Source organism: Podarcis pityusensis, assembly GCF_964106645.2.
Source record: "Podarcis pityusensis genome assembly, chromosome: 8".
NCBI classification, from domain to species: domain Eukaryota; kingdom Metazoa; phylum Chordata; class Lepidosauria; order Squamata; family Lacertidae; genus Podarcis; species Podarcis pityusensis.
The window spans coordinates 47161860-47176550 of record NC_138033.1 but is presented as its reverse complement, the minus strand read 5'-3'; the positions used below and the strand labels follow the sequence as shown (position 1 = coordinate 47176550).

Genomic DNA, 14691 nt, shown 5'->3' with positions numbered 1-14691 from the left:
ACAGGATGAAATTGAGGCAGTGGGGAATGGGGCTTTGTGCTCTCACAGAGGACAGGATGAAATTAGGGCAGTGGGGAATGGGATTCCTGTGATTCTCCAGCCAACAATTATGCAAAGCTCACCAGCTGGATTGTTGGAGGTGGAGCTTGTGGAGCCCAAACAAGATTCAGAAGAAGTCTGCTCTTCATCACCACAGCCAAAAGAGCCTTGGGGATCCCCGAAGACTAAGAAATGTATTTGGTTTGAGCTTCCTCTTCCTCATAGGATGAGCAGAGTTGGGAGTATGGCAAGACACAGATGGCAGCACCGAGGACTCTTTTCCTGTTGCAATCTGAACCTGTAAGATGATGGCTTCTGTCCCCCCCTTACCCCCTCCCCCACAACTAATGATGGCAGGTCAGACAGCTGGGAGTTAGGGGTTGGCAAGTCCTTTCGTCTTGCACAAACAAGTATCCCTTCAGGGGACACAGAGTTGAAGTAAGGTCACCTTTCCTGCAAGGAGCTCAAAGTAGTACTGAAGGGTATCATCCCCCCAATGTCCTCAGAGCAACTATGAAGGAAAGGATAAGACTTTTTTTTTTTAAAATGATATTTATTAAAGTTTCAAAGAATACAAGAATAAAAATACAAGAAAATACAAAATACAGAAAAAAGAATAAAGTTTTTAAGATATAACAAAAAAATGAAAAATAAAAAGAAACATACAAAGGATAAGACTTTGGAGTAACTGTCCAAAGTTATGTCATGGTTGTAGTGGAGATTTCAGCCCAGATTCTAGTCCAACCCTTTAACCTGTAGGTTTTCAATCTCTTTGGGTCCATGGCTCCTTTGACCAACTACATTCTTTCTGTGGCACCCCTGTAGGGCTAAGAAGCCCAATTATGTCACCCCCTTGCCTGCAGAGCTGGCAGCCTCTCACCCTTTTTTGAACACCCTCCCTTGTGGAGTGCTCCCTCAGCCTCCTCTCTTCTCCCCTCTCCATGGGAGTCCTCTGGCAGCTGCAGCTACCACCTCTGGTCTCTGAGCTGCCCCCCCCCCAATAAGTGCTGCCTCACCCTGCCCCACAAAGGCCTGGGAAGCACCTCCTAGCTAGCCCCAGAGGCAGCATTCACCTGGGGAGCTGCTGCAACAAACAGCTGTGCAAGGCTTTGGGAGGCAGAAACGCAAGAGGGCATCAGAGGAGGGAGGGAAGGAAAGAGGGACAAAGGCCAGTGTTGCCCACGGCACCCCTTACCATCATTCAAGGCACCCCACGGTGCCATAGCACACTGGTTGAAAACCACTGCTTTAACCACTCCACCATCTCCTTCCCTTGTAAGAGGCAGCCAGGAGCTCTGATGACTGCTGGAAATGAGATATGACCCACCTGTGAACTCTACAGCTGCCTTTATCATGGGCTACGCTGTCTGAAGCAATTGAACCTGTGGCCATCTAGGTGTTGAGGATGATGGGAGCTGGGAGTTGAGCATCCCTGCCCCTCAGCTGAAGGATCTTTTTACACAGTGGCCCATCTTCCTCTCCCTCTCCCTGGAAGAAGGTCCAGACTTATTGTGAAGGGAGAGCCTATGTGGAATAACTTAACTATGTTGCTCTTTTGTTAACACAGGCTGGTACCTAAACCCCAGTCTAACTTGAGGTGTTGCACATTGAGTATAGGATACCTCTATGCCTGCAGGAGGCAGGGTACAAATAGGTTGAAAAACACAATTCCTACAATAATTGTGCTTTCTGGCCCTTAAAGTAGGTATAGCAGAGGGTGGCAGTCCTACTGGGTTGGGTATTGCTTATAAATTGTCACATTAAAGCAATGGCCTTCCAGATGTTGCTGTACTAGAATCATCATCCTTGACCATTTAGCACGTTGCCTGGGGCTGATGGGCAAACTACATCTGGAAGGCCCCTGTTTCCCAGCTCTTCCTTCAAAGGTTTCTCAAATCTCGCCTTCCTTTCTGAGGGGTGGGCGTGGGACTAAGCTACAGAAAAAGTTTTATTGGACAAATGTTTTTGGATATGCAGAATTGTCCTTTGGGACCACAGTAACTGCCAGGCTTTGGGAGGCAGCCTTCTATGAGCTGTTGAGAGAATGTTGGTGTAATGTGCCAAAAAAGCTCTAGAGTTTCAAGGAAGAGAGTACTAAATGCTCAGTTAAATAGGACCTCAGGGAATGTAGGTGTTCCAAGGTGTTGCAGTTCTTCTGTGTGTATTGCTTGAAATGCAGTTAAATGCACCCCTTGGAAGTGAGCTGGCTTTTGCTTGGAGGATGAGTTCCCTCTTCCGCCTCATCACTGCACATCACTGGCAGGTGTTTTTTTTGTGTGTGTGTGAGAGAGAGAGGGGGGGGGAGATGCTTCTCTACATTGAGGCGGTCAAATGCAGCAAACCCAAAGCAAGGAAGTCCAAGATCTCTAGTGTCTTTTGACATACGCATTTAAAGTGAATTACCAAGGTAGTGGTTTTATTATTGTACAAAAGTACTATATTCCATAATGAAAACAATTTGAAACAAGACTGCACAGAACATCTAGTAGAAGCATTTGCCTTCAAGGCAAATGTGTAACTTCCTCATGAAGGAAGCAGCTCAATGAGGTGAATGGAAGAAGGAATGAAAAACGTTTTCTCTGGCATTGTAAGAAGGGGTGGGTGGAAAAAGACACAGATTTTGCTTTCTATAAGAGGACTGGAGTTTTTTCTGGGGGTACCAACAAGATGGCACTTTGCCCCAAGGCATATATTGAAAGTCTCTGGTCAACAGTCTTACTCTAAGGGCATGATCAGAAAGGAAAAAGGAATGCAGAGGGAAGAAATCAAGTGCTGGTTGGTGATGGGACCAAGTTGGTCTTCTTGCCATTACAGGTGACGTTCTATATTAAAGAGGAGCAGGGAGTAGTCTTGCTAGACTTTGCATCGGTATGTATGATGGGAAAGAAATAGGAGCTTGGAGAATGTTTACAAAACTGTGAAGGTAGGGTTTAGACAGAAAGTGATCACTGCCACCACTGTACATGGTTCAAAGGCACTGCTTAGCTTGGCTTAATATGCTGCTCCATCCTGCTCTCCCTTCAACTCAGGCAGCAGAGGCCAAGCTAGGGCTCATAGCTGTGTGATGATGGTTTTGCTTGGAGGGTCCGGACAATCTTGAAGCCACGGACAGCCAACACAACAGCAACAGCGAAGGCCACAATGGCCGCCCCAGCAAAGAAGCCCACAGCGATCTCTGCTCCATGCAAACTGCAGCCAAAGCCCCTGTAGCCTTTGCTCTGGTAGAGGTTCTCTCGCTCTTTGCACAGAGAGGAGGCATAGATCTCGTGAAGGCGATGGTAGTAGAAGTACAAAGCTGGCACAAGACCAATTGCAATGGCCACATCCAGAATGGCCTCCGCTATCAGCCAGGCTGGGCAATGCCAGGGCACTCGGAAGAGACTAGCCACAATCTGGAAGCAGGCAAAGGCCATCAGCGCCCCTCCAACCGCCATGGCCACCTGGGCCGGTGGCACCTTGAGTTGGTGGAACTGAGCATCCAACTGCTGTGCCTTCTCCCCGTCAGCTCCACTGAGGCCACTGTAGGCCCCGCCGTATTGGTAGTAGTAAATGCTCCCCAGACTGAAAAGACCAGTGTAGCCACCTGTCGAATTGTAGGAGACTGAGCTGCAGATGACAATCAGCATGCAGAGGAGGAGCTGGAGCTGTTGGCAGCAGGCTAAGAAGAAGCAAGGGCAGAGGGGTGCTGTTAGTGCCATTTCTCTAGTGCTGTGGGGCCCTCAGCCTGTGTGGAAGATGGAGAAACGGGGAAGGCACTTGGCCCCTCCAGGCCCACTCATAGAGGTCAGCTTTGTGGGTAGATTGGATCCCAAATCTTACTGGGGATAAGGGAGCATATCTGAGCAGGCAGCGACTATCCTTCCTTCCCTGTTTCTACCAGGGCATCTTCTGCCCCAATGCCACATTGAAAGACTTTTCATTCCTGGGGTAGTGACCTCAGAGCTCCCCTCATGTTTCACCCTTAGTTTAAGACCAGGGATAGGGAACCCCAGGCATCAAATATGGTTTCCTGGGTTCCTCTACATGGCTTTTGGGACTTCCCCAGGCCATGCCCCATGCAAGCCTCACCTCACGCCCCTGCAGTGTTTTACCTGCTGCAAGAATGCCCCCTTGAATTCTGATAATTTATCTTGCTCCCCTGGTGGAGACACAGGGAGAAAGGGATGTGTGAATAAATTAACATTTGTTGCCCCACCCACACTGGCCATATGGCCCCTGTAAAGTTGACAAGAATGGAATATGGCCTTTGGGCTGAAAAAGTTTATTCACCCCTTTTTTAGGCCGGGAGGAAACTGGGGTGACCTGCAAGCCTCGTGGGTGCCACTCCACTCCCTGGAGGGAGCTTGTGCTGACCACAGAGGCCTGAGGATTGACAGCTGAGCAGCACTCACTCACTGCCCTTGCCAGCAAGCTGTGGGGCCACAGGCCCAGTGGAGTAGCATGGGGGGTGCAGGGGGGGCCGGCCGCACCGGGTGCAACATCTGGGGGGGGGTGCGCTCGCACTCGCAGCTCTCTGCCCCTACCTGGCTCACTCACTCTCACTGCAGTGCTGGCTGTGCGCATCCAATCCGAGCAGCTGGGTCGCCGCCCACTGTGGAGGGGGTGGGTGCCAGGCGTGCGGTGCGGAGAGAGAGCGAGGGACTATCTGGGGGAGGGACAGTGCAGCGGCCGCCCAGCGCAGCGCTGAGCGCAGGAGAGAACCACACCAGACCAGAGCAGGCAGCAGCAAGAAGAAGCTCGCAGCGGCAGCAAGTTAGGGGTTAGGGGGCGCAAATTACTTGCATTGCCCCGGGTTAGGGGGCGCAAATTATTTGCCTTGCCCCGGTGCTGACAACCCACGCTACGCCGCTGCACAGGCCTGCCCCTCCCGACTTTTGGGCAGCCTGCGAAGAGGGTGGTGGCAGCATCTGGCTGGCAAGCACCCCGTCCCCGCGAGGCAACAGCCCTTTTGCCCGCCCCATCTGGGGAAGCTGCCAGTGGCTTCGCGCACACCGAGCTCACCAGCGGGCAGCGGCGGGGGAGGAGGAGGAGCTACAAACGCACCCCCCCCCCATCGCAGCCCGGGCGCCTCATTCCACGAGGGGAAGGGGGCGTGTCGGCGACATCGTACGCCCTGACCCACCCCATCACGGGCCAGTAGGGACATCTAACCCGGCCCGGGGCCCTCACCTCTGGCCGTGCACAGGGCGCGACATAGCGGTTTGTCCAGAAGGCCGCCTCCGCCTCGGGCCTCGGCAGGGGCGTCCAAAGAGGCCAGTGTGGTGCCTCGGGAGGAAGGGGGGCGGTGCTGCTGGTGGTGCTGCTGCCGCCACGGCCACGGCTGCTCTCCTACCGCCACCACCGCCGGCCGGTCCTGATGCCAGTCCCGCGGCTCCCCGGGTCTCCTCCCGGCGTCCGCCATGGCTCGTAGCCTGGTAGCGCGCAGGGAGGTCTGGGTGGGGCGTCCCAGGTGAGCGCGGCGACGCCACCTCCTGGGCGGAGATTGGCCGGGGTTGGTGTAGGTGGGAGGCAGGTGTCCATCTCGCCTAGGAGCCGCCGCCCGACAGAGGGGGCTCGTCGCTGCCGGCGCTTGCCGAGGGGCGCTTCTCCAGCAGCCGTCGAGGAAGTCAGGGCGGGTCTGGAAAGGCCCAAGGCAGTCCCCGGACAAACCGCTATTGCTGCCTGTCCAGGGCCGATGTTCGGTGGTCCTGGTGGCCGCTGGCCTTCCTGGTCCCACCACAAGATGGCTTTTTTTAGGATGGAGCGGGAAAAGACGTCCAAGGGCGCCAGGGCTTCTCCGCCATAAGTGCGCCCCTCCCTCTCCCGCCCAACTCGGCTGCTCGCCCATTGCCCCAACCAAGCGCTGCCCCACTAAGCAGCGGTCTCTTGGCACTCTTGGCCATACCTGACTCTGGTAACAATCCAGGATTAGAGGGAAAGGAGAGAATTGGAGATCCTTCTCAGCACCCTGATGATGGCACTGCCCTTTTCAGCCTTGGATGGTCTCCCTCACTGGCTTTGTGTTGATTCTGAGCATCAGGGGGTGCAGAAATGGACCCGGTGCAGCCCTTCCTCATTCTTGTGGGACTGCACAGAAACCAAAGGGCAGGAAGGAATAGAACCACTACCACTCAGTGCTTGTCCATCCATGGCTCACCCTCTACACGTCCAGTTGAGCAGGACTAGAGAAAGAGTCTAAGCCCATGGGAAGGGCGTGGCTGCTGCCAGCTAAAGTAGAGGGTAGATGATCCTCTGTTCTGACGGTATTCATTCATTCATTCACCTGTTCAGCTAAAAGCAGGAGGCAGGGATGAGGAACCTACAGCCCACCACAAAATCCCTGTCACCATCAGCCATGCTGGCCAGAGGAGGCTGATAGGAGTTAGAGTCCATCCTGACACTAGAGAAGCCCAGCAGGTGGATCAGGCCAAGGTGAGCCCCTCTAGCCCAGCATCCTGTTTCCAACAATGACAAGTCAGACACCACTGAGAGTCCCACAAGCAGGATCAGGATGTTGCCCACCCACAGCAGCTCAGATTTGGCCTCTGGACATGGAGGCTTAATTCAGTGCTCATGGGTATTTGCAGTTGCTAGACTTCTTCTCCCCCATGACTTCATTTATGACCCTGTTTAGGCTGTCTGTCTGCAAAAAATGCAATTACTTTTGGTACCTTCATTATTTTGAGCATGGAACAATTACTCATTTGCTCTACCCAAAAGTAACAATGGGAAGGGATTTACTTTCTCTCTGTCTTCTCTTACACAAACATAACCCACTAATCTGGGCAATATAACTGTGTCCCATGATTTCAGAAGCTGATTTCAGAAAAAAAGTTACAGTCTTTGTATCCCAGGGGTTCTCACCAAATGCAGCTGGGCCAAACCCTAGAAAGCAACTGAAGCCCATCCAAGGAGGAGACCTTTTCTGCGTTCTCTCCTCCACCTGGCTGCCACCTTCACCACCTTCCTCCTCTGCTTTCCGGCTGGAATTTCAACCAGAGGCTCTCCCGAGAGATTCTCATCCCCAGGTACCATTATCTTGGCTGAAGGCACCTTGTATCTCAAGGGTAGGCAAGAGCAGAGAGCATTGTGCCACTATGGCTTGATGGGAGGAACCTTTCACTTACTGTCTTCTTTATATTTCAAGTGGTTGCCATGCCAAAGGCCTGCCTCCTCTCCATGGCCTGAAGTTCCACGATGCCTTCACGGTAAGGGTGAGGCAAGCATGGGCTCAGGAGTGTGTGAGTTGGCCATTGGTAACTGGGTTCTGAGGGCTTTGGGGAAATGCTAACCTAGTGGCCAGCCAGTGCTTCTGCCTCCCCCCCCCCCCCATTGCATTTTTCTAGCCAGATGGTGTCACTCAGGTGAAGCTGGCGAGGTTTGGCTCTGATACACTTCTCCCTTCGCTCTGAATCCTTCATTGAATTATTTTGATGAGGGAGGAAGAGGGGTTCTTTTGCATTTGGGTACTAGCATTTTATGGAGGCCTCCTCCATAGCAATTTGTGGTCACTGATTCAGCATCTTAAGAAATACTCTTTGTATTTCTGCTCAGGGGCATTTTGTCCATCTAGGTATCTCTTGGAGACTTGTGGGACCGAAGTACTTTAAGCAGCATTTCTAGAGGCAGAACTTCTGCTTTGCACAATGAGAAGGTCCAAGTGGAGTGGTGGAGGCTGCTCCATTAGGGTGAATGGAGTGCAACCCTACCAACCTCACTCTGCCCTCAGCTAGCCCCACCTGGACTTGTGGGTGGGTGGGGAATGTGGGGCTTTAACCGTTTCGTCCCCTGTATAGACTTGATTAAGATGGTGTATTTGCATACACACATGCTCAAGCCAGCAGTCTGCATGCCTGTGTTTGGGTAGGGGAACTTCCAAGGCCCGAATCCAAATTGGAACCATAGCAGGGAGCAGACAGATAAAGCTGCTCTACCCTGACACCATGGTCACGTTTTGGATTGGGGCACCCAGTCTGGCAGCGTGTAGAAAACAAAAAAACTCCTTCATTTATAATTCTCCTTCAAAATAATTACCGGTATCCTGTTGGAACACCATCACCACCCCACTCCCCTACAGATGTGTACATTGCTAGCTGGCAGTGGTGTATTGATTACCATCTAGGTTGCAAAAAGAACTCTGACTGCTAGAAAATTAAGAGCCAGAAAAAAAAAGGAGGGGGCTGTGTGTGAATGGGATGTGCTTTTGCTTTGTTATGTTTGTAGTGTGTAGGCACAAGTTTATATGGAGGGTCCATGTCCCCTTTGCTTCTGAGAGAAGTTGTACTTAAATTACCGTATTTTTCTCTCTATAACACTCACATTTTTTCTTCTAAAAAGTAAGGGGAAATGTCTGTGCGTGTTATTGAGCGAATGTGTGGTCCCTGGAGCCGACTGGCGCGAGTGCAGGGGCAAAAATCAGGCAAAAATCAGATAGTGCTTCACGGAGGAGGGGAGGCTGGTGCTTTCCTGCATTCTGCCTCAGGGTCTTACTGCCCACCCTCTTCTGTTTTCGGTTGCTGTGTTTGCTCAAATGCAACAAAGAGCAGGGAAATTCCCTGCCCTCCTGGCAAGCAGAGGGGAAAGGAAAGGATCGCGTCCTTCCTTCTAATTCCTTCCTAGTCACATTGCGAGCAGGCTCCAGCCCATCCGGTTCAGGTTCCTTCGGCTAGGAGCGCAGCCGATAGCCACCACCTCCTCCTCTCCATGCTGCTGCTGCTGCGTCCAGCATTCTAGGGACTCGCAGGCAGCCGGAAAACATGCAGGTGGGAGAGAGACAGAGAGAGAGGGCTGGCTTGGGTGGGTGGGGGAAACTTTTGCCTTCCTTTCCTCCCTCCCGTTAAACCCCTCTCCTGCATTGTTAGCCAGCTGCACACCCCTCTCGTGCTCTTTGTCCCTTCTGTCTTTTTTTTCTTCCCTCCCCACTTAAAACATGGTTACAAAGCACGTATCCACATGGATCCTCAGGATCTTTGCATTGGGTCATCCCAAATTCACCATCAGATCACATAGCATGTCCACGGCTACAGCCTGCATCAAAAAAATCACGCACCCACTGTTGTCTGGGGCTGCAATGGTGCAAAAACATAGTTACAAAGCATGGATCCACATGGATCCTCAGGATCTTTGCATTGGGTCACCCCAAATTCACCATCAGATCACATAGCATGTCCATGGCTACAGCCTGCACCAAAAAAAATCATGCACCCACTGTTGCCTAGGGCTGCAATTGTGCAAAAAAGTGGTTACAAAGCACAGGTCTACATGGATTCTCAGGATTTTTGCATTGGGCTACCCCAAACTCACCGTCAAATCACATGTCTGTGGCCACAGCATGAAGCACAAAAATGATACATCCATTGTTTCATTCAGAATTTTTTTTCTTGTTTTCCTCCTCTAAAAACTATGTGCTGTTATGGTCAGGTGCGTGTTATAGAGCGAAAAATACGGTAAGCATGAGGTGTTTTTTATGCAATACTGTGTGTTAAGAAACCTGCATTTTCACATGTATTCTGTATTACCATTTTTGTATTGAATTGTGGTGGCCTATGGCTTTGAACAAGAAAGAGATACTTTAGTTGGACCCTCAGGGCAGCCTGGAGCCAAAGTTATGAATCACGTGCTCTGGACAAACAAAGCTGTGTTGTCCCTCCCTCTTGGCCTTGCTAGGGATTGCTGCTGGGATTTTCCATGAAACTGTAAGAGGGAAGGTGGAAACCGGTATAACCAAAGCACAGGGTATTTTGCAGTTATCTGGATCTGAAAAGACAAAGCCAGAAGGAACTTGTGTGCCACATAGTTGGCATCCTTGCACCTGATTTTAGGAAGTGGGAGGAGACTGGGCAGCAGTGCCACGTGGAAAGGATGTTAGGACATATTTGTAGCAATGTCATTGTGGGAAGCTCCCTGCAAGATTTGCTGTTCCAAACTTGAATGATACTGAAGCATAAAACAAACATGATTTGTGCAACTCCTGCTCAGACTGAACTCTCTGGGAAGCGTTGGCTGCCCTTGGTCTCCATTCTCAGCTGGTGCCCCCCATGTTCATTCCTCCAGGCTGCCACTTAACAGACACATTCCCATTTCCTATCATTACATCTTCCATAACTCTTATGAAATAAAATATTCTCTTGCATTAAAATAAGCACCTTTCCAGCTCTGCCAAGAATGTCACAAAATGTCATTAGTGCATTGTGCATGGGGATGGGGGTGTCTAGTATTTTATCTGAAACTGCTTGACTTCAGTGTTTGATTACACAACCTCTGGAGATACTTTAGCTCATTCTGTGGGTTCCTAAGATACATTAGTTCTCATTTGTTGTAACAAGCAGCAGTTTCACTTTAACATTACTTCCTATAGGCTGAGCAAAATCATTAAAACATCAGCAAACATGTTTATAGCAGAAAGCTCTCCTAATTAGTCATGGTTCCTTTCACTCTAGTGTCCTTTCATGTGAAGTTGGCTGACTCTTTCAGTAGCAAGCAGGTGAAGGAAGGGCAGCAGTCAGCCTGTTTAAAGGGCATCTTCTTAGATTTCCATGACCTGCCCTAGTGTGAGGTGGGGTCAGTAAGGTGCATGTCCATGAAAGGGGCAGTAAGCCTGCCAATCTTACCATGGAACAGGGGTGGAGAGAGAGAGACTTACAGTGAGGGGGGGGAAGTATTTGATCCCCTGCTAAATTTGCCCATTTGCCCTCTGTCGAAGAAATGGCCAGTCCATAATTTTAATGGTAGGTTTATTGCAGCTGTGAGAGACAAAATAACAACAGGAAAACCCCCAGAAACCCAGAAGACAAAAGTCAGAAATGGTGTGCATTATAATGAGTGAAATAAGTATTTGATCCCTTTGCAAAAGATGACTTAGTACTTGGTGGCAAAATTCTTGTTGGCAATTACAGAGGTCAGACATTTCTTGTAGGTGGCCACCAGGTTTGCACACATCTCAGGAGGTATTTCGTCCCACTCCTCTTTGCAGATCCTCTCCAAGTCACTAAGATTTCAAGGCTGATGTGTAGCTACTCAAACCTTCAGCTTCCTCTACAGATTTTCAATGGGATTAAGGTCTGGAGACTGGCTAGGCCACTCCAGGACCTTAATGTGCTTCTTCTTAAGCCACTCCTTTGTTGCCTTGGCCGTGTGTTTTGGATCATTGTCATGCTGGAATACCCATCCTTGACCCATTTTCAATGCCCTGGTTAAGGGAAGGAGATGCTCACCCAAGATTGACGATACGTGGTCCTATCCATTGTCCCTTCGATGCAGTGAAGGTGCCCTGTCCCCTTAGCAGAAAAACACCCTCAAAGCATATTATGTCCCCCTCCATGTTTGATAGTGCGGATGGTGTTCTTGGGGTCGTAGGCTTCATTCTTCCTTCTCCCAACATGGCAAGTTGAGTTGATGCCAAAGAGCTCGATTTTGGTCTCATCTGACCACAACACTTTCACCCAGTTCTCCTCTGGGTCATTCAGATGTGCATTGTCAAACTGCAGACAGGCCTGTACATGTGCTGTCTTGAGCAAGGGGACCTTGTGGGCTCCGCAAGATCTCAGTCCTTCACAGCGTAGTGTGTTACCAACTGTTTTCATGGTGACTATGGTCCCAGCTGCCCTGAGATCATTGACAAGTTCCCCCTGTGTAGTTCTGGGCTGCTTCATCACCGTTCTCCTGATCATTGCAACTCCATGAGATGAGATCTTGCATGGAGCCCCAGACCGAGGGAGGTTGACAGTTATTTTGTGTTTCTTCCATTTGCAAATTATTGCACCAACTGTTGTCACCTTCTCACCAAGCTGCTTGGCAATAGTCTTGTAGCCCAGTCCAGCCTTGTGCAGGTCTACAATCTTGACCCTGACATCCTTGGATAGCTCTTTGGTCTTGGTCATGGTGGCTAGTTTGGAATCTGCTGGATTGATTGCTTCTCTCAACAGGTGTCTTTTGTACAGGTACTGTAACGAGCTGGGATTACAGGTAAGACCTCTCCTTTACAGCAGGTGCTTCTAATCTCAGCTCGTTACATACAGTGAAGATACCAGGTAGCCTGACTGGTTGGTTGATAGGGGATCAAATACTTAGTTCACTCATTATAATGCACATCAATGTCTGACTTTTGTCTTCTGGGTTTCTGGGGTTTTTCCTGTTGTTATTCTTTTTTATATATATATAAAATTTTATTAGTTTTTTAACATATCATTTTCAACAGTAATTAAACATATTTTTATAACTTATACAATTTTTTTTACTTCCATCAATCACATCTGAAAATTTTCCAATCTATTCACTTTTTACAATTTACATTTCTTACCTTCACTATTACATTTAAATCTCATAACTAATATATCTATTATTTCTCTACTTTGCAATATTTCATATATTTCTCCTTACAAAACGTCTTGTAGTCCTACTAGCATAATTTGTTGATTACAATTGCTCTTCAAATAGTTCGTATATTTCTTCCAATCTTCTGTAAATCTCTGGTCCCGCAGGTTTTGGATCCTTCCTGTCATTTTATCTAATTCTGCGTAGTCCATTAATTTTGTCTGCCATTCTTCTTTCGTCAGTTTCCTGTTGTTATTCTGTCTCTCACAGCTACAATAAACCTACCATTAAAATTATGGACTGGTCATTTCTTCATCAGAGGGCAAACAGGCAAATTTAGCAGGGGATAAAATACTTTCCCCCCTCACTGTAATTTATCTCTACAGACACTATAAACCTAATGGGGGAACAAGAGCTGTTGGAGTGTTTATGCTTAGAGTCCTTCTGCCTTATGCTCTGCCTGCACATACGTACAAATAAATTGTGTATCCCAAAGACACAATAAGCCTTCACACAGCAGCCTTAATTCCAAAGAAACCAAACCCATGGTATGTGTTGGGACCCCTGAAACTTTACCACTCAGAGATTGGGTTGCACATAACAACACTTCCTAGAATCTGCAGAACTTTCTGAAATTCCACAACTTTTGATTTTGAGATAGGCAATTGGCACAATGTTATTGTAACAACATCAGCTTCCTTTGAGTCCATCAACTTCTATCATATTTTCCTATCTTTTTTATGTATTTATTTATTGGTATTGGTATTGGTATTGGTATTGGTATTGGTATTGGTATTGGTATTGGTATTATAAGGCTGCAGGGCAAGGAAGGAAGGCACAAAAATAATGGTTGGTATTTGATGCTAGTTCCACTCTGAGCAGACCCACTGAAGCTAATGGTCTTAACTAACTTAGATTCATTCAAGGTGATGGAAGGTCATGTGAGGAAGACCTGCTTGGTAGTGGCTATCAAGTTCAGGAACACACTTCCTGGGAACTCAGCTACCACCAACATCACCCCAACTTCTTTCATCTGCTTTACATGTAGAATGTCCCAGGTTCAATCCCTTACAGCAGGCTTCCTCAACCTTGGCCCTATAGATGTTTGACCACTGGTCCTGCTAGCTAGGGATCATGGGAGTTGTAGGCCAAAAACATCTGGAGGGCCGAGGTCGAGGAAGCCTGCCTTACAGCATCACCAGGTAGGGGTAGGAGAGAACCTCCCTGCCTGAAACTTGGTGAGCCATTGCTGCCAGTAACTGCAGGCAGTACTGAGCTAGATAGACCAATGGGCTGACTCTCAGGCAGCTTCCCATGTTCCAATGACAAGTGAAAATATTGCTCTTTCATTGGGTACTTGCTTAGAACACCTGTTTCATTTTGTTCTCCTTGCTGTGATTTTTGCTGGTGTTTATACTGCTCTAGGATTAGGTATTCCTTTTTTTTGGTATTTTTTTGCTCCCCCAGACTTACCATTTTTGGTGATGAAATAGCAGTGGATGCTTCTTCTAATAGCCAAATGTTTGAGTGCAGTCCTGTAAGGTGGTTGCTGGTGCTTGGGAAGGGGAGCAGGTACAAAAGACAAGGCTTTCAGCCGCAGCAACACAGAATGATCCCTATTGCTGGTTCTTTCAAATCATGACACTTTGCCTTTTCTAGCAGCCCCTTGAACTGCCTGAATGTTCCTTTGCAGTTTGGCATCCAGTGAAATGCAGCGTCATGAGCCAATAACTCTTTCCGTGCTGTTGTGATTGCTGTTGTCATGTTTGGAAAAAACTTTGCTAGATCCTGGCCATTCCTAGAAATCTTTGTACATCAACCTTATTCTTTGGACCAAGCATTCCAATGCTGGCTTTGATTTTAGTTGCATCAGGTATTAGCCCATCTTTGGTTAACCTATGTCCTCAACATTTACCTGTAATTTCTGACATGGCAAATCTGCACTTTTCATTCTGTTTCAGGTTCCTCTCCCAATACCTGTCTGGAATTGGCTTCAGGCATTCTTGCTGATGTTTACCTACTATGATGTTGTCAGTTCAACATATGACACCATCATACAGGTGGCCTCTTCAGTCATCACCATTAAGTGGCTCTTGAAAACATTTCTTGTTTTGTTTGGCCTTCTATTGACTTTTTATGTGAATTAGTAATGCAGTTGCTGCTGCTTTACTGTATTTAGTGGTGACTGGTTTAAACTAAATGCTCCTTTTAAAATATTTTATTGTTTGCTAGCTTTTGTAAAGTTCATGTGCAAATGTATTAAAATAAATAAAATGGCAACTGGATCAGCCTTTGGTACCTATATGGAGCTGAAGCGATACCAAATGGTAATTAAGAGAAAATTAATCACTAATGATCCAA

The 14691-nt window shown here is 48.4% G+C and overlaps 1 protein-coding gene across 1 annotated transcript; it reads right to left on the bottom strand.

Moving 5' to 3' along the window:
* Nucleotides 1-2434: 2434 nt before the first annotated feature.
* MARVELD3 (MARVEL domain containing 3) lies at nucleotides 2435-5487 on the bottom strand. Its single transcript, XM_081018481.1, has 2 exons — nucleotides 5209-5487; nucleotides 2435-3697 (listed from the first exon to the last, which is right to left on the bottom strand). The coding sequence occupies exons 1-2, from the start codon at nucleotides 5438-5440 to the stop codon at nucleotides 3084-3086; spliced, it is 846 nt and encodes a 281-aa protein (XP_080874607.1). The 5' UTR covers nucleotides 5441-5487; the 3' UTR covers nucleotides 2435-3083.
* Nucleotides 5488-14691: the final 9204 nt, after the last annotated feature.